The 19,854-nt window shown below is 40.3% G+C and overlaps 2 protein-coding genes across 2 annotated transcripts; both read left to right on the plus strand.

Annotated features, from left to right (window-relative positions):
- The first annotated feature begins 734 nt into the window (after window positions 1–734).
- On the plus strand, window positions 735–14,688 carry LOC133999579 (aconitate hydratase, mitochondrial-like). Its single transcript, XM_062438808.1, has 18 exons — window positions 735–800; window positions 3,128–3,270; window positions 3,810–4,068; window positions 5,001–5,093; window positions 5,229–5,387; window positions 5,517–5,667; window positions 5,759–5,863; window positions 5,959–6,050; window positions 6,947–7,052; window positions 7,456–7,613; window positions 7,766–7,839; window positions 8,079–8,190; window positions 8,418–8,600; window positions 8,884–8,979; window positions 9,198–9,389; window positions 9,536–9,668; window positions 10,252–10,373; window positions 11,041–14,688. The coding sequence occupies exons 1-18, from the start codon at window positions 765–767 to the stop codon at window positions 11,170–11,172; spliced, it is 2,346 nt and encodes a 781-aa protein (XP_062294792.1). The 5' UTR covers window positions 735–764; the 3' UTR covers window positions 11,173–14,688.
- A 1,189-nt stretch (window positions 14,689–15,877) lies between these two features.
- polr3h (polymerase (RNA) III (DNA directed) polypeptide H) lies at window positions 15,878–19,854 on the plus strand. The gene is made up of 6 exons (XM_062439046.1): window positions 15,878–16,223; window positions 16,330–16,426; window positions 17,309–17,395; window positions 18,472–18,535; window positions 18,664–18,898; window positions 19,014–19,854. Exons 1-6 carry the CDS (start codon window positions 16,113–16,115, stop codon window positions 19,062–19,064), a joined length of 645 nt encoding a protein of 214 aa, XP_062295030.1. The 5' UTR covers window positions 15,878–16,112; the 3' UTR covers window positions 19,065–19,854.

Here is a 19,854-nt window from a genome sequence, read left to right on the forward strand (position 1 = left end):
GTTCATATAGACAGAGGCACAAACATACATAGACAATAGAAAACAAAAACAAACACAAAAGACTACATTTTACAATGCCATAGTTTGTGTTACATGCAGCATATTGTATTTGCTTAATAACTTAAAAGTATTAATAGCTTTTAGTTTTTAATATTATTTAAAATGGTGCTATAGGGTTTAAATTCATTAACAAAATACAGGGAAGTTTGCCTTAGTTCCTGACCATCTTGCCTTATGAATATGGAATTTTCCAGAAATAATAACTAGTTGTATGATATACAGCATGTTATTTTCAATCGTATCCTCACTTAAATATAGCATTACATCAAACATATCTATTTCAACATTAATGTCAGGTTTTTTATTTTAGAGCGTTGGGCTATGTCAATCCAGAACATTCTATAGAGTGAAAAAATAGATTGGAAATACTTTCTTTTTCTAATCCACAGAAAATCACACACTTATATTGGGCAATCCAGTGTGAATCTTTCTAACACGCCAGATAAATTATAAATATACGTTTTTATTATTATTATTGTAAAATACAGACACGTTAAACTGATTGATGCAATATTTATCACACATGTTCATGCTTTCTCACATATATTATTATTAAAACATCTAGATAATGAGACTGTAACACAACTAAATGTCCTTCTAGCATGTTTATTAAAGCTGTTTTGTTTCAATAAAACAATACAGTGTAAAGTAACGGGATTGGTGACGTCACAGCGGTGCGACACTCATCTTTGTCAGTGAACAAAATGGCGTCTTACTGTTTGACTGTCACTAGGCTGCGGGTAAGAAAACCTTATATAACTTTCACGGAGCTTTTTTAACTGTTTTGCTGTGGGTGAGGTGTGTGCTAACAGAGACATTGTTTTGGGTGCTACAGTCGTCGTCTCTCACGGTCGACCGCACGGATAGATAGAGCACCGAGCCGCCGCCGGTCAGGTCACCGTGTCCCCGTTTGACTCCTGACAGTGACGCATGTAACCGTTATAAACCGTGCCCGACTCGACGCCAACAAATATTAAAGCGTGTTGTTGTTTATAATTGTGTCAATTTGGGTCAACATTAGCTGTACTGAAGCTGTAAAGGGCCCAAAGTGTACTAATATTTACAAGGTGATCACAAGGTTACGGAGTTATCTTAACGCGTAGTTAACGACGGTTAACTACGTATGAATTATGCACAACAGCGTGTTTCTGATCATGTTGTGGTTGAGTTTTCATCATTTAAAAAGCTCGTGACATTAAGTAAACACCGGTTTACAAAAGGATTTAAACATAGGTGAGTCATGTTGGCTGTGAGTGATAATGCAGCATTAATTCCCTCACATAACAGACCTACTTTCCATCAGTGTTTCAGCTGAGCATAAGTCAGCAGAAACCTGTCAGTGTAAGTGTGTTTTATGTGTTGTCAGCTGGGAGAGGTTTTTGCTGATTTTGTTGATGCTTCATCAAATTATGATCAAAATATTTTTTTAGTGAAATTTCAAAATATAAATCATCAAACAACTATTTTTACATCAATATTTACCTCAAATGTTATAATCTGATATAAAGGAGAAATTGCAGGTTGAAGAATATACCTGTTATATTAAATATTATATTAATGGTGATTTGAAAGGAGTTAAAAATGTTTGCCAGGTACTATAACATTTTATGATTAAGCCTTGAGGAATGTGATTGAGTTGCCAGAGTTTGTGATATCCTCCTGTAGTGAAGCTTTATGAGATAAAGTCATAGTGTTTTTCCATCTGAGGTCAATCAGCTGTCAAGCAAGCAATGTAGTAAAGGCCAAAGTCTCAGCTTGGTTCAATTTAGCCTATAGTCACCTTTCATGTTGAGTTTTATCATTAGGCTCAGCATTCATTGTATGGCGTTGACATTATATACAAATGCTCTAAGGCAAGGTTCTTCATTAACCACTTACATCTGTTAATCTCTTAACATGCTGCCCGGTAGTTTTCCAGTGTGTTACGGTGTCCTCGTTCACACACCTGAGTGCTGTTTGTTTCACAGGATGGAGATTAAATGAGATTCTCTTCATTTAGCTGTCAACTAAAACGAATCTCATCTTTAAGTTGCAAAGGCGATGATGAACACACATCAACCTCCTGTTTCTGCAGATGAAATAGCTGAAAATGATCTAACTGACCATATTTAACATTTTCTGGAGCTATGAAAACAGCTTTTCAAATTTTTCACTGCTGCTGGTTTGTTTACACTGATCTTTTTTGGAGCTCTCCGCTGGTTTTCTTTGCTGAGTCATGTGTGCACACTGGAAAATCACACTACACATGACTTCCTCACATTCAGTTTATCACAATGGGCCATCCATAACATCACATTGTAACATTTTTAAATAGGCATATTGGATTTTTCATTGTTCCTTGATCAAACAAACTGATTTTCAGTGAGTACTGGCGTAAAGGTGTTGTAATGGTCCAAGTGCTGACTTCACTGACGCTGCTCATACATAGTTAACAGTGTAAGGAGACTGTTGAATGCAGCCTGTGTATAAAACTATCAAGCACAGTCCAGCAGGAGAGGCTAACCCCTGCAATATGAGCTGAATAAACTTTCACCCAGTTTTCTCTGAGCACAGTGACTTTCCACTAAGCATCAACACTACAGGAGAGAAATGAGGCGTGTGAACAAAGCTGGTTTAAAGATGTCCCTCATGTATCCCATAGGACCTGTTGGCATGAAGATGTCAAAAAATACAACAATCAAAAATCTGAAGCAGTGTCCAGATTAAACTTCTTATATTCAGTCTATTATTGACTTTCTGTCTGATTATTTTACTTCATAACAAAGCTGAATGAAAAATGATGGTTTGTATAGTGTCCACAGGCAGATTGGCATCAGTCTGAAATAGGAAGTTTTTTTCAGGCTATCTTTTTTTCTTTTACTGGTACCATTGTCTAGTGTAAGATCATGTTTGACTATCCTCACCCATGATCCCATTCTTGCACAATTATTTGCCTCCCCTTTCCTCTACTGTACATAGTTATCATTTAACTCAAAATTTAACGTGCTGGCCCTAAACTGTACAATAAACCTTTTTTTATGGTGCCATTTCTCTAAGTTGTCTTTTGTTTCTTACTTTCTTGGTCTAGCTGGTCCTTGGAACCGGGGCAAGGCGCATTCATGTCACCGCAGCATTCAACGCCAAGGCCAAAGTGGCCATGAGCCGCTTTGAGCCCGGCTCCAGCATCAATTATGAGAAGATGCACGAGAACATCAGCATTGTACGAAAGAGGTCAGCTGTCGCCCTTTTCAGAGACGCACACGCGCTCACACACAGAGTCCCTGTTGAACGCAGCTCAGGCTCAAGAGGAATGGCTGGTGTTTATTACGGCGGCACAGTAAATCTTGTGACATTTACAGCGTTGAAGTGTCAGAGCCAGCGGGGCCCGCTGAGCTAACTTTGGATGACCTGGTGTTCCCCTCTTACTGAGCTGGCCAACGGCTGTAATCCAGGAATAGGAAAAGTCTTTTCTCTTGTTGTTATATGACGTTATATTAGAGGAAATGACATCCCCGAAATGTTTTCTGTCCCAATCCCAGGCATTAGTTACATAATTCAAAGACAATGCTTGTGTAGATATCAGATTTATTGGGCCAAACTGATGAAAGCATGGAGGCATTAGAGTATGATGGCAGATGGTCAATTTGATGTTAAACATTCTTGTATCAAGGGGGGAAACATTTTATATCTGACTCTACAAACACAACCCAAAAATGTTTCCCCCCCCTTTTTTTTTTTCACCACATCTTTCTACCGTTCCCCTCCACCAGGCTCAAGAGGCCTCTCACTCTGTCGGAGAAGATTGTGTACGGTCACCTGGATGATCCGGTCAACCAGGAGATCGACCGCGGCCGCACTTACCTGCGCCTGCGTCCGGACCGCGTGGCTATGCAGGATGCCACGGCTCAGATGGCGATGCTCCAGTTCATCAGCAGTGGTCTGGCCAGGGTGGCCGTGCCCTCCACCATCCACTGCGATCACTTGATTGAGGCCCAGATCGGAGGGGCTAAGGACCTGCAGAGGGCAAAGGTGAGGACAGGCAGAGGGGGATGGAGCGGGGGGAATGAGGTCATTCGGGGAGGAAAGGAGGAAATGAGGATGAGTAAGAGGGGAAAAAAGGATATAAGAAGGATTAATGCAAGTATGTCAGCCTTGGTTGTTATATTTTATGGTACAGTCATTGATTGCAAATCTTCAACACCAGATGAAAAAAAAAATCCCTTTTGTTAGTATTTTTAATCAAATCAAATGCATCATTTTGTGCCATGTTTTTTCAGTGTAACCAGATCAGACACTTCCTCAAGTGACAGACAGTCTTTGATTATCTAACATGCGTATTGCTGGTTCAAGCTTTTACACACACACACACACACACACACACACACACACACACACACACACACACACACACACACACACACACACACACACACACACACACACACACACACAGGCTCTGGCTTTGTCTCAGCGTTTTATGAGGGTTTGGCAGTGGGTTTGGCAACAGGTGCACATCTCTATTTCAGTTGGTGTTTATAGCCTGCAATTGGATTTTAAGACAACTTTAATACTGTTTATTGCAGTATATTTTGAAATGACAGAATTGCATAATGTATTGGAGTTTTTAAGATAAATTGTAAGAAATGTAATAGTTTTAAATTTTTTTCAAGGGCAAGTCAGATTCTTGCAGGTTTAAGATCATTTTAATATTGGTTGGCTTTGATTCTCAGGCAGAAGGGAGTGATGTGGTTGCAGATGCAGTTGCCTTTAACCGTTTTCTGTGATCACAGTAGATCCAGTCAGTGTGGGTTAGGGTAAGGGTCATTTCTCTTCCTGTCTAGCGGTCAGGTTAAATAGCAGGATGAAGTGCTGCAGCCATGTGTATTCTTTAATGATTACATGAAGGATATTAATGTATGTAAATGGCTCAACTGTCTTCTCCCTAATCACTCTTAACACAGGAACTAAACGAGGAGGTGTACAACTTCCTTTCAACTGCTGGAGCTAAATATGGAGTTGGCTTCTGGAAACCCGGCTCTGGAATCATTCATCAGGTACAGCACACTGAAATTGTAGTGATTTTATAAATGGATTTACAAACTTTTCTACACCTCGCAGGATCTCAGCAGTTCAGCAAATATTGAAGTCCCAAGAGGAAAATGTGTTACTGACTCACTTTCCTTCAATAGATCATCCTGGAGAACTATGCCTATCCCGGAGTGATGCTGATTGGTACAGATTCCCACACACCTAATGGCGGTGGCTTGGGCTCCGTCTGTATCGGAGTGGGTGGAGCAGACGCCGTGGATGTCATGGCTGGAATCCCCTGGGAGCTCAAGTGTCCCAATGTGAGTTCTTAGCATCATTTTGTAAATCAATTTTAATCTCATTGACTTTCATAACTTCTACCCTGTTCTCAACCACTGATCTCCACAAATCTTTACGTGTGTTTAAGCCTGTATATGTTTGTGCTTCAGGTGATTGGAGTGAGGCTGACAGGCACCCTGTCTGGCTGGACCTCTCCAAAGGACGTCATCCTGAAGGTGGCTGGCATCCTGACTGTGAAGGGTGGCACTGGGGCTATTGTGGAGTACCATGGACCTGGAGTGGATTCCATCTCCTGCACTGGTAATTATCAGATACATCACGCTGCTAAAAAGCATTGTCTGTGTTAAGATATTTAAATCACAAAAGTCACAGTGACACGTTCCCTTTTCAGGAATGGCCACCATCTGTAACATGGGCGCTGAGATTGGAGCAACCACGTCCATTTTCCCCTACAACCACCGCATGAAGACATACCTGGATAAAACTGGCCGTGGGGGTCAGTCTCTTACTGTTAGTTATTGTTTACAGTCTCTTCAGTCGATTCACTGTGTCTCACCTTAATCTTTGTCTCCTTCTTCACTCCTACCATAGAGATTGCCGCTTTGGCTGATCAGTTCCAAGATGACCTGGTTCCTGATAAAGGCTGCGAATACGACCAGACCATTGAGATTAACCTGAGTGAGGTGAGTTAAAACATGTTGGACTCCTGTTATGTAATACCAGACATTATTATTGTCCCAAATCCATACTACATACTAATTCTATACAGTATGGACTACATAGTAATCATCTGTAGTACATGCTGTTATACTGTTTTTATAAAATACTATACAAAAATATCAGCGTACTTTCATTAAACATCCACTTGTGTGATGTTGGATCTCAAAGCAGATTAAACTTCCCAGAATGGCGGCAAAATGTCTTTCATAGAATGTAATACTTATTATATTATATAAGTATATTATATTTTTGTTTTCCAATAATTCTGTAGAGCTGTTTCCTCCTTTCTCATTCTCAGCACCCGTCTGCCACTCAGTTCTGCCGCCTACTTCCGGACAAGGAATTAAAACCCTTCACCAAATCCTTTTTCTTACTACCTCCAAATAATCTTCATACACCTCTATTGAGTATTGAACTATAAACGAGACACGCACATATGCAATTCGTTTTAAGAGGAGACGTGTCTGACCGTCAGCACGAAACACAATATATCTCCACCCGACCTTGGTTGCCATAGGATACAGCCAGCCTTATCAAAAACAGCTGCTTAATCCCATCCAACCTCAGTAGGCAGAGAGATGAACGGCTCGGAAAGAGACAGGTCAGGACCTTCTGCTCCCAGGACAGAAAATGACCAGAGAATGACCCGAGAAACACAAATATTTCCCCCACACAGCACCTGTTGCTCTTTCTCATTCAGTCACACAGTTTGCCTTGTCTTGTTCTGTGTGTGAATAAGGCTTCTTAATGTAATAATATAAGCTTTCAAATTTAGAAAGCAATATTTATAGCATGCTCAAACTTCCCCTTACATTATGATTGTCCTTCATGAGGCCTTGTTTCTCTCCTTTTCTAACAGTTGAAGCCCCACATCAACGGGCCGTTCACCCCGGATCTGGCCCACCCTGTGTCTGAGATCGGGGCTATCGCCAAGAAGAGCGGCTGGCCCCTGGAGGTTAAAGTCGGTCAGTATTTGTGTATAAGCTTACAATTTTTAATTTGTAATGCTTCACCTGGTGAAATTTGATATTTCTTCCTTTGTTCCTACCAGCTGTGTTATTGACCAGATATGATGCGGTCACATTACAGCTGTGTCACATAGCTGATGGTCTTCTCAAGTGTCTTACCAGAATGAGCACTGTGTAATTCCAGTCATTGACAGAATGACTGGAGTGTAGTAACAATGGTCAAGATATGCCAATACAGGCTTGCTTGTCTTTTGTGTCGTCTCCCCTTCAACAATTTTCCTTCCATTTTATATGCAAGGTGTGTTATTAAAAATAGATGCCACCGTAACCGCACACTCCTTGGCTTTAGCTTCCTCGTTCTCAGTTCTCCTCTTGCAAACATTGAACTTGGCTCTCGCAGGTCTGATTGGCAGCTGCACCAACTCCAGCTACGAGGACATGGGCAGAGCAGCCTCTCTGGCCAAGCAGGCTCTGGATAAAGGTCTGAAGTGCAAGGCCCAGTTCACAGTCACCCCTGGTTCTGAGCAGATCCGAGCCACCATCGAGAGGGACGGATATGTGAGTTTGAATCTCACGCTACATAAAGTTAAATTTAGGGAGTGACACATATTATTTTGGTAGTTTGTCCTAGTGTGTTTTTTATTTAAAGTATATTTTGTGTTTAAAGATGCAGGAAACAGTTTCACAAATTCATGTCGTCCCTCTCACAGGCCAAGATCCTGAGTGATGTTGGTGGAATTGTACTCGCCAATGCTTGTGGACCCTGCATTGGACAGTGGGACAGGTATGCACCTCATTTGGAAATTTTAATTTTTTCCCCCACTAGCAGCAGAATCATTGTGGATCAGTTCTGTCCAGAAAAAAATATCTTACTATCGCAACAAACCTTCAACCTTTTGTTTGGTATTATTCCTAATGACCCCCCTGGAGTTTCTTTTTAGTAGGGGTCTCATAGTATCAAATATAAAATTCAGGGAAAAGAAAATATAAAGCTAACACGTGCTGTGTTTTGACTTTCTTCAGGCAGGATGTGAAAAAAGGAGAGAAGAACACCATTGTCACTTCCTTCAACAGGAACTTCACTGCCAGGAATGATGCTAACCCTGCTACTCATGCTTTTGTCACCTCCCCTGAGGTAAGAAGTATTGCAGGTTAAATGACGAGCAAAATACAAGCTCAAGCTCAATTCATGATTACCATAATTACATGGTCATCAATACACAGACTTACATAGACACATCTTAGTGGGTGTGTATCAGTGGAGTACTTAACAATAAAAAACCCTTGTTTCTATATTCCTTACTCTCTTTGGTGATCTAAACTGATCTAATAAATATGTAACTGTTATGTCATTTAATGTAGATTGTCACAGCCATGGCCATCGCCGGAACCCTCAACTTCAACCCCGAGACTGACTACCTGACTGCTCCAAACGGAGAGAAGTTCAAGCTGGAGCCCCCCACTGGTGACGAGCTCCCCTCCAAAGACTTCGACCCGGGTCAGGACACCTACCAGCATCCTCCAGCTGAGAGCAGCGCAGTCAAGGTGATTTCACTGTTAAGATGCAGCATGTACTGTCAACAGCCCAGAAAGAGGGACAACTCTGATGTTAAAGACTTTTTAGTTAGGTAAACATCTTCTGTCATAACCCAAAAAGAGTTTGAACACGTACATGAAAGAGCAAGCACAGTAACAGCATGATCAAGGCTTGTATTGTTTCCTTTTTGGTGTTCATATAAAATTCAGTTTGATCTAGAAGTTGTCTGTTCTTTTGGAAATATACTTGAAAGAAGTTTTAAACGTCTCACCCTGATTCGCTGTTGTTCAGGTGGACGTGAGCCCATCCAGCAACCGTCTGCAGCTGCTGGAGCCCTTCGACAGGTGGAGTGGAAAAGACCTTGAAGACCTGAGGGTCCTCATCAAGGTGAGAGGAGGAGAGCAGCACCAATCACAGCCAGTCTATTGTTAGTCCAGGGTTGTCATCACTAGACTGATTTGGAAAAACTTTTGTACAAAATGCCACTGACTGATATGAAGGGTGTAGTGTTAAACTGCCATCAGTCAAGTTCTGTGTCTTCATTCTTCTATCCCTGTCCTTAATATCTCCTACTGCACCTCCTCTGTGTCCCTCTGCGGCTGTAGGTGAAGGGAAAGTGCACCACTGACCACATCAGCGCCGCCGGGCCCTGGCTGAAATTCCGCGGTCACCTGGACAACATCTCCAACAATCTGCTGATCGGCGCCGTTAACATTGAGAACGATGCCGTGAACAAGATCAAGAACCAGCTGACTGGAGAGTACGGAGGTGTGCCCGACGTGGCTCGCCATTACAAGGTGAGAAATAACTGTTTGTGTTACACCTTCTGGATGATACATCGGTTTAAAATGCTTGTTAGGGCTAAAAATCACCAACCAAAATGCTTATTAGTGTTGCATTTTTGTAAATGTTTCCTTTATCTTTGCTCAATTGCGCAATCCAGGCCAACGGAGTGAACTGGGTGGTTGTTGGAGATGAGAACTACGGAGAGGGATCCAGCAGAGAGCACGCTGCTCTGGAGCCAAGACACCTGGGAGGACGCGCCATCATCGTCAAGAGCTTTGCCAGAATCCACGGTATGTTCAGAAAAAAAACCCATCAAACTGTCTCCTGCATTTTAAAGTTATCCTGGCATCACTGGAGTCATGCGCAGTTTTATCACGCTTACACTCAAACCATTAGTTTATTTTGTCTGTGGAAGGCAGAGGCAGCGGGGAAGCAAGATCTTAATAGATGTGATTGGTGTCCAGAGCAAATTGATGATTATTTAGTCTGACATGTTTACAGTGTGCCAGAATGAGAATGTCTCCCGCAGCGTCTAAGAGAGTCTCCAAGCTATAAATACAGTCCATTAGTGGCAGCTTTGTTGCATATAGGAGAGTGTTGAAAGGCTGGCTGTAGGTAAAAGGATGGATGAAAGCTTGTCTGATCTGAGGAAATGTTTTTCATGTGTTTCATTTGTTTTTCATCACAACCTCCAGAAACACACAACATAAAATGTTGCTTATAGCTAATACAGTTTACAAAGCTTTTCAACATCACGTGGTCTTAAAGAAAAAGATTTCTAACTGCATGGATTTTGTGTAAATGTAAACGCAAAAGAGAGTCCAGAACGAGTCAATATCTCTTTAATTATTCAATCTTTTGTCCTCCGTACAGAGACTAACCTGAAGAAGCAGGGCCTGCTGCCTCTGACTTTCGACGACCCCAGCGACTACGACAAAATTCGCCCTGATGACCATATTTCAATCACCGGGCTGAAATCTTTTGTTCCCGGCAAGGTGAGAAATATTCTGCAGTAATGACACATTGATCCAAAATACATCCCAGCTTCTCTTAACATTATCTAGACGCTAAAAGTTGTCCTGAAATTCTTCAGCCAGTATTTCGATTAGGGTCTGACTGATACTGGATTTATGAGACTGATGCTGATACTGTTATTAAGGAGTAAATATTCTGATATCGCTGTACGGGCAAATAATCTTATAGAAAATATACATAAACACACATTTTTTTGCAATGATCCAGATGTGGTTATTAAACGCTTGTGACAAAGTAATGCAGATATGATATTTGACAGTTTAACAATGAACTTTGTTGTATGAAATTACACCAGTGCACTGAAACAGTAAACTTTAATAACTTTCTTAATTAATTTTGAATTAAATTTGATTAAAGAAAAAGGATCAAATATACACTAAATAATGCATATATAAATTCTTTTTTAAAAATCAGCTCATATCAGACGACATAAATACCAATATATCTGTAATGGATCAATATAGACTGATGATATCGGCTCACTGATATATCAGTCGGGCTCTAATTGTGAGTAGAGTTAGTATGCATGTAAGCACTCCAACTATTCACTGCCCTGATTGGAGGAAGGTAAGGAGTGAAGGAGAACTGTGTAAATGACTCATACGTGATCTTGTTTGCCTCCTCCAGCCCCTGTCAGCAGTGATCAAGCACAGCGATGGCAGCCAGGTCTCCATAACCCTAAACCACACCTTCAATGAGACCCAGATCGAGTGGTTCAAGGCTGGCTCCGCCCTCAACAGGATGAAGGAGCTCCAGTAATTGGCGGAGAGATGGGAGGCAGGGCCCGTAGGGGGCCGTCGAGGGGCCTTGGCGTGGGTTAAAGAAGGGGGAGAAATGTGGGCCTAGAGTGGGGCTTCGCAAAGAGGAAGAGACGGCGTGAACGGTAGATAGTAACCAGATCTGGTTTAGGGACAGCTGTAGTCATGCTCAGTTAAAGAAAGAACGCACGCACATACACACATACACACACAAGGTCGCTGTACAGATGAAAAGCGCACACACAAGCACACGCACATGCACAGACAGGATTACTGTGAAAGCACTTCCCGGTTGAAAGAAAGAATCACACATTTGCACATAATCTTAGCTATGTTTGTGTGAGAAGCATAGCGGTGTGTCTCCATTTTTAGGCAGCGTCGCTTATACTGGCAGCACTCCTCCGTTTAAAATCGGATTCGTCAAGCATTATTTGTTCATCGAGCGTAACCCTGTAGCGCTTCGTCTGTGTCATACACAAACGCTCATCTTTCTCCATCGAAGGGAGTTGTACAATTTTTCACGTGATATTTTTTATGACAGATCAGTATCACTGTATATCTTTAAAAAAAACACATTACTGTATTGTGCATAATCAGCCACACTGGTTTTAAAGTCACACCTGAATCAGTTAAGTTGAGTATAGATAAAGATATCCAAAAACAGCTGTGAGACAGTGAAGTGTGAACTGTTGAATCCAGCCCAAGACCAGAAAAATATTACAAATTTATACCTCTGTAATGTTATCTCCATCCAAACAGCTCAATAAGCTGACTTATATGAATGTAATATTTTCCTTTGTAATCTCCACACCTGAAAAGTGAATCTTTTCCAGGTTATCTGTAGCTATAATATGCCAAATGGTTCCTCCTGTAGAGAGCCACGGGGGTTTTCGCTGCATTCTGATGTGATTAATGACTTGAACAAATGTTTCCTCGGTCACCACTGATTGGAACCACTCTCTAAACAAACCACCGGGGCTCACTTATTTACTGTAAACAACATCAGCGGCGAAAGTCCCTCGGCCCCCGTGCTCATAAGTCGTAGTACATCTGCAGCCCACTGTGCTCTCACTCAGTCTGAGACGCTGCTTTTGCTCCACTTCGTTTCGAGTGCGGTTTCACTCCGGTACATTTCGGTCAGCACGTGAATCTCTACACTCCCTGCTGCTCTTCCCATGCTCTCTGTTCTCGCATCACATAACCCTCCATTGTGTTAAAAAAACTTTCCTGTGTGGTGGTCTCTAGACCAGCTAGAGCACAAAACGCTAGTGTGGTAGCGCTGGCCTTGCCATTTTTTTAAATGTTCATCTGTACTTTGTTCTGTGTTTGTGTGTGTTTGTGTGTGTGTGTGTGTGTGTGTGTGTGATGCATGATTGATTTGATCAGGTTAACATCGGTCTGTGTTTGAAGCTGTCTGTCCCTCTTTGCTCATCCTGCCTAGCTTTCAGGCCGGCTCATGCGGGCCAAACCACAACCTGATACGTTTGTTGCAATTGGCTGTTATCAGATTTTTGTTCTTAGACAGTAAAGCTGCACTGGATCAGATCTCTAGCAAATAAAGAGAAGAGTATGGCACTGCAGATTAACCCCCGTTTAACCCCGGCACCTGAAAAACAGTGTAATAAACACTCCTCTATAGTAGATTGTTTGTACAGTCTCCCTTCTAGATTAAAGCCTCACAGATCAGCAGGTTGTCCGGCTCAGACGTCACGCTAACATAGTGTCTCAGTGTTTATCAGCCGCCCCTCACTTTCATCTGGAGATGCCAGTGTGTGAAATTGCCTCGTGTAGCTGTAATGTGAGACTACAGGGCGTATTTGTCTTTGAACTGAATGTTTTTTCTTTCCAGGTTGAGGTTTGGTCCTCCATAGCATGAGACGGCCTCCTGTCTTCTTACACAAACTAACGCACAATCTAGTGTCCAGACGCCTGGATTCTAGCACTTTGTAGAATTAGCAACGTAGTTTTTTTTAGGTGTGCTTTACCATGCATCATTTATCCTTCGCAAAATGTTTTAATCCTCAGTGTACATCTTCGTTGCGTGCGATGAATCCTTCGACAGTAGAAAGATTTAGATTCAGGATCATTCTTTTAGTAGATTTGGTAACGATGTCATGATGTACACATAGCGTGCGCCACTGAAACAGCGTGGTTATATATTTTTATGGGCATAGGGATGTTGGAGGTCCTTGCTGCTTTGTTATGTTGGAGTAGTGCTGGTGTTTAGCTCCTCATCATGCAGAAAGTCTATTATAAATATCTTATCATTCATTTTGACAATTACAATTACAGACAGTTGATAATTACACTGCTTGAGGTTAATCCACATATATTTAAACGTCACTGAGTTTGGTCCTGTGTGTAAATGATGTGATATATAGCTGCACTTTGTATAGGGGCGTGTATATAAGTATTATATCATAATAAAGAGATATATATATTAATAAATAAATAGAGATCAAGAGACATGCAGTAAGCTGCTTATCTAAATGAGAGCAGTTAACTCTTGAAACAAGATGTAATGTATTGTCCCCCTTCTGTCGTCATTTTTAAAGTGAATCTCCATTAATCTAATGGTTTCACGAACCAGTTGACAGGTGGATTGTGGGTTTTGACAGTGAGAAAAGGGACTTGTTATATTTTTGGAAAAGGTGACTCATGAAGGCTTTAGTTTAGTTTGTCTTAATTTTTAGTTTCACATAGTTTTCCGGGACAGAGAAGATTTGAAACCTTGAGTCCTTGATTTCAAGACTTTTTGCTGTTCATACAATCAACCGCTAAACACTTTGAGAATCATCGCAAAAATGGTTTTATGTCCCCATTACACTCATCACTTCGGTGGTGAAACACTCCACGTCAGATTGTCAGAATTAAACTGCCAAAGATGCCTAATAAAAATATATGGATGTGAGGAAGTTGTGGTTATCCATGAGACGTTGTTGTTGCTGTGCATGGCCCATTTACATGTGAATTTTGAAAAAATATCACCATGTCCATAATAATCTGAATATGTACAGGGTGTTTTTTTTTCTCCCCACATACTTGATTAGATTTCATCATCTTCAAAAATACTGATTCATTTCAACTTTCCTCTTTTAGCACATTTTAAAGCGCAGCTTGTGATGCATTTTGCTTATACTGTGATGTAAGATATGGATTTGTTGTTCACTGGTTCAGGTCTTTGAGTTTTTAAAAAGCACCACTGTAAAGTGACAAATCAAATAATGATGTTCATGAAGACATTGTGTGGTAGCATGCCCATTGTGTCATTTTGTACTCAGGTGTGCTTCGTTTGGTCAAGCTTCCTCCGATGTGTTTGAAATCAGTTCTTTAACATGCTTCATATGAACAGATGTTATTTATAGTGATGATACCCCTCACACTCCTGTTTTAAAATTCAACTTGATTTTGTAAAACTAGATGATTTAAATGCTTGCAGTTTTATAGCTCGCAAGACATCCAATATCTTGACATCTTTACAATATAAACGGTAAATTAATAAAGATAAAATTCTGAAGTGGCTGTTGTTGTGTTCCTCATTTAATACAATCATGTGATTATCATTATTGTAGTGTTACAATTCATGTACAGGCAGCTGAGGAAGAATGGGTTTCAGTTCAGTTAATAAGCTGCCATTAAGTGTTGAAATGCATTCACTGATATTCACTTGTTTATTGAATAATGTCCATCTACACAATTCTGAAATATTATCATACCTGTGCAGTATGTACTTAAATATACTCACACATGTATTTTATATACTTGTAATATATATATATATATATATATATATATATATTTACTGTAGATTGACTGTAACTAACTTTACTACACCTATACAAGACAATACACTGTATAAACTTGACTGGCATGCACACAGCATGTTACCAGGTTATATCATGGTATTATATTTTAGTCAGTGTTCAGTTTTTAGTTCAGATGTTAGTTATTTGTTTCTTTTTCTTAAAAAAAAATCTGTCTCATATTTACAACTTTAAAGTGCACAGTAGGAGGTGGTTTCTGGGTGCATCAATGATTAATGAAGGGGACTAAAAGTAGCTCAGGAGATGTTTGTTACTACTGACATGCACTGTGTATAGATAACATAAAAGCACAGTGGTCATAGAACTACATGTGTTTAATGTACATGTGTGCACTGCACCTCATGTAATACAGACAAGGAAATACTTTTCCTTTTGTTTTTCACTTCAATTACATATTGTTTTACTGTCCAACTTCACATTGTGACACCTTAATTAAATAAGTGGGGAAAAAACTGCTAAAAAAGAATTGAAATTTCATAAATGATCTTTAATTTAAGCTTTAAAGTGAACTACATGAATGGATTTAATTTACTTCGGATGTAAATACATAGTTTAAAATGTTTATAAGCAACTGTATTAAATTTAAAATGCATAGAAAAATACAAAAAAAAGGATAGAAAACTATAGTATATATAGAAAACAAATAGGTAACAAATAACAAATAGGCTATTTAAATATTAATATAGACAGAGATAATAAATAACCAGGATAAATAATTGATTTAAGTGTTAAGGAAGATATAGTTTTAGCATAATGTTCAAATTCCTTAAAGAACATTTTTAAATTATGAAAAAACAAACAGTACATAATGGTAATGCAAAGGGTAAAAAACAGCACACTGTGCCTTTAAGTTTTGCGACGTGTCGTAAAAACGTCGCTATCGTAAACAATCACGTGGAAACATCATGGATGTGTTTGACTATGGTGCAGATTATTGTACCTCTGCGTGTTGTCTCTAGCTGGATTTTGAGCACTTGTTGTGTTTAAGTAAAGCAAGAAATGTCCTGAAAATAAGCGGCAGCTGACAGTTCAGGCCGGTAGTTGTAGCAGCGCTGCTCTGTGTGTGAGAGTGGGACTGTGATAGAGTTATAGAGAGTACCTGCTCACAGTCTACATCATGTTTGTGTTGGTGGAGATGGTCGACACGGTCAGGATCCCTCCGTGGAACTTTCAGAGACAACTGAACGACGCCATAGCAGAGGAGCTCAACAAGAAGCTGGCCAACAAGGTGTGTGAGAGAGTGTGTAATAGTGTGTGTGAGACACTTCAGTTACCAATGAAGCAACACAACTGTGTAAAGCTGAACTTTGAGCACAGCTGTATCTGCTCCTCAGGTGGTCTACAATGTCGGCCTCTGCATCTGCTTGTATGACATCACTAAACTGGAGGACTCCTATATTTTCCCAGGAGATGGAGCCTCACACACCAAAGGTATGATGACGACATACACTCACTGGCCACTTCATTAGTTACATCTATGCAAGCTAATGCAATCCAATACAACAGCTCTGCTATAAATTATATTTTTTTGAAGTTCATTTTTATATTTTGTCCACCCCATTAACTTACATAAAGGGGGCAAAATATTAGGAACACCATTCAATATAATGCACTCTAGTACACCACCATCACCCACTATGACCTCAATAGTAAACATTAAATAGAATGATCACCTTACTGGTCATGTCAACAAAAACTGAAAATATATAAGCTGCATTCAGGTATAATTTAGTGCAGAGCTGTTGTATTTGATTGCAATAGCATGTAACTGAATGAGGATCTTTATTTCATCTGCACACACTCTTGGTGAGATTATTCATTCATTTAAAAAATGCACTTTTATTCCTTCTTATGAATTCACAAACATTGTCAAACCATGTCATAACTTAAGCCTTCCTCTAATATTCTAGTTTTAATATGTGTAGTGGACTTTGTGCTTTATTGGCACCATAATTCACACAATAAGCACAATAATAGTGAAAAAGAGTTGGTGTTAGGATGCTACCAAAGTAGAAATGAAACCATCCCATTATCAGACTAATAGAAACGCTCTTACATGCCCTCCTATGTGAGGGTCATTCAACCCACCTACTTTCATTGTGATGGGTGATTCTGGAGAAATGTGGTGCTTATCAGAGGCTTTCATACCAAACTAAGGGTAGAAAGACACACAGTGATATTCAGACAGGCTGGGCTCAGACATCAAAAAGAGCCGCTGCTAGTATTCAGATCTAAGGTTACAGTTACAATGAGGATTCACAGACTGTTTTCTGACTGTAACCCACTGATTCGTTCCCTTGCTTCTTCTCTCAGTTCATTTCAGGTATGTTGTTTTCCACCCTTTCCTCGATGAGATCCTGGTCGGCAAGATCAAGTACTGCAGTCAGGAGGGAGTTCATGGTAATGTCAGAGTTTTCTCATTTTCATTTCAGCGTGTTTGATTAAATCTCCAGAAATATATTCATAAATTCACTCTGAAAAACCTAAAAATGAAAAGAAAATGCTGACGGTTATATTCTCAATTTATGTACTAGTCATTTGGTCTTGTGAAAAACACAAAAGACCCTTTCTAGAGCCAGTGTTTGGTTTGGAAATCATCACATGGGAGAAGCAGGAAATAAAAAATTCAGTTTGAAAAATTACCTCATGAATAATTAATGATCTAAATAGTTATGTATCATTTTCTGTGAATTGACAAATCAAGTAATTTGATTATAAGGAACATATTTAAGTGTAATTCGTCATTTTTTGTGACTTAATATAACTACATCATTGTAATTAGTCAGCTGCAGCAGACAACACTTTTACCTTTTTGCCTTATTGTATCCATTCAGTTGTGCTGTCTACACAATTGTAACCTGGTTAAATGCATTAAAAAAACAACCAAAAGAAGAGTCTCATTAGGATCTGAGTAGTCTTGCAATATCTTGAATGGTAGCGAGAACTGTGCCCCAGATTGTCCTTAGTCAGTATGAGTGAAGCGTTCAAACACTGACCTATGAGTCTGGGATCTGAGGAGCTATTTGGTACAAAGATGTAACTAAGATGTACTATGTGTGGAGCAGAGATGTCACATCGACAGTATGAAAGTCTCATGTAACAGTCCTGCACTTCCTGTCTGCTCTGCTTTCATTTGCTGTGAATCCCAAGCAGCAAAGCCAGCAGCTTTAATATTAGCTGAGTCACACTTGGCTCATCATGGAGGAAAATATGCCTTCAATTACTCTGAGGAAAAACAGAAAAGGCTCACTTATATTTTTACAGATTTCAGGGTGTTTATCACTTGCAACTAGAAATAAAAGGTGCTCAAAATATTTCTCTGGTGCATGCAGTATTTGAAGATGTCAGTCTTTTCTCTTGTATGTTCATATTTTCTCTTAAGTTTAATTATATTTAAAAAAAATAAAATATAATGTTGTCGAATGTCTGAATGATACTGATCACTGACTGCAGTCTGTTACCTTTCCGATCCACAGTGACGATGGGCTTCTTTGATGACATTCTCATTCCACCAGAGTCTCTTCAACAACCCGCAAAATTGTATCCTCGCCTCAATTATTCTGTCAGATGAAGTGAAGCGCTGTGGTTTCATCTCAGCAACAGTTTTCCCACATAATATTTGATATCTAGAAGTGATCGTGTTGAGTCTTCCTTAGCTGCAGCTTCAGCGATGAAGCAGAGCAAGTTTGGCTTTGGGAGTACGAGACGGACGAGGGGGCCCACGACCTCTACATGGACCAAGGAGAGGAGATCCGTTTTCGGGTGACAGATGAAGTCTTCGTGGACACGTCACCTACGGGCCCGGCCACTGCGACGACGGCAACGGCGCCGCAACCGGGACAGTCGACGGCGCCGCCAGCAGAGGTCAGCGGGGAGAAGAAGGAGGCGCCGTACACTCTGATTGTAAGAACGCACTTCATGACTAACACACTGTTACATCACCAGGTCAAACAGAAAACTATTAAACTGCTAAAACAAAAGCTTCACAACCATCTGACCCCCAGTGGTGTTGTTTCAGGGGACCATCTGTGACCCGGGGCTGGGGCTGCTGTCATGGTGGAACAATTAGCGCCGCAGAGGAAGACAACGATGTCGGGGTTTTTTTTACCAACAGATTGACCATCGTGACTGATCGGGCCGGTCGGCTGGAGACGCCGAGCCCTGTTGTTTCAGTACAGGACAGAGTCAAGAGACAAATTGGAGCTGCCGTCTGAAACAAGATCAGGCTGGTGTCAGAGTGACTCATGACACATCTGCCACACTCAGATGGACTTTATTGTAAATACTGACCTTTATATACCAGCTTCATGTTAACATGGAAAACTTACCGTTGATTGATGAACATTCACATTCAGTTGGTACATCTCACATGAGAGTTTGACCCCAAATAAAAAGGAAACAAGAATAAATGAAGTCATTAATCATTTGAATCATATAATCTATTGAATCATAATAGCATCACCACTTTATGAGAGTCAGCTCAACAAAGTAGGTGCGGTTTAAAACTGGGTTTTCAGTTTTAAACAGCACCTACGTCTCAGGTGCTTAATGATGTAAGAACTGATTTGGACACTCTGGTCCATTTTCTCAGAGAGATTAAGACTAGTCCTAGACTAAAGACAAGATTCTGTGAAAATGGGAAGTTGCCCTTCTGAGTTTTAGTAGTTAATCAAGATAAGAGAAATGAGGCTGAGTGACATTGTTGTTGATGTTAATTGATGTGTGGGTTAGATGTCTAATGCGTTTGTGGCATCATAATCCAAATCAAAGAAAAAAACATTTTGGGAGTCATATTTGAAAGATATGCTTTTTATTTTAAATAATAGCGCCACACCAGTTTTTATTTCACACAATTTCAG

This window comes from Scomber scombrus, chromosome 18, assembly GCF_963691925.1.
Source record: "Scomber scombrus chromosome 18, fScoSco1.1, whole genome shotgun sequence".
Lineage (NCBI taxonomy): Eukaryota > Metazoa > Chordata > Actinopteri > Scombriformes > Scombridae > Scomber > Scomber scombrus.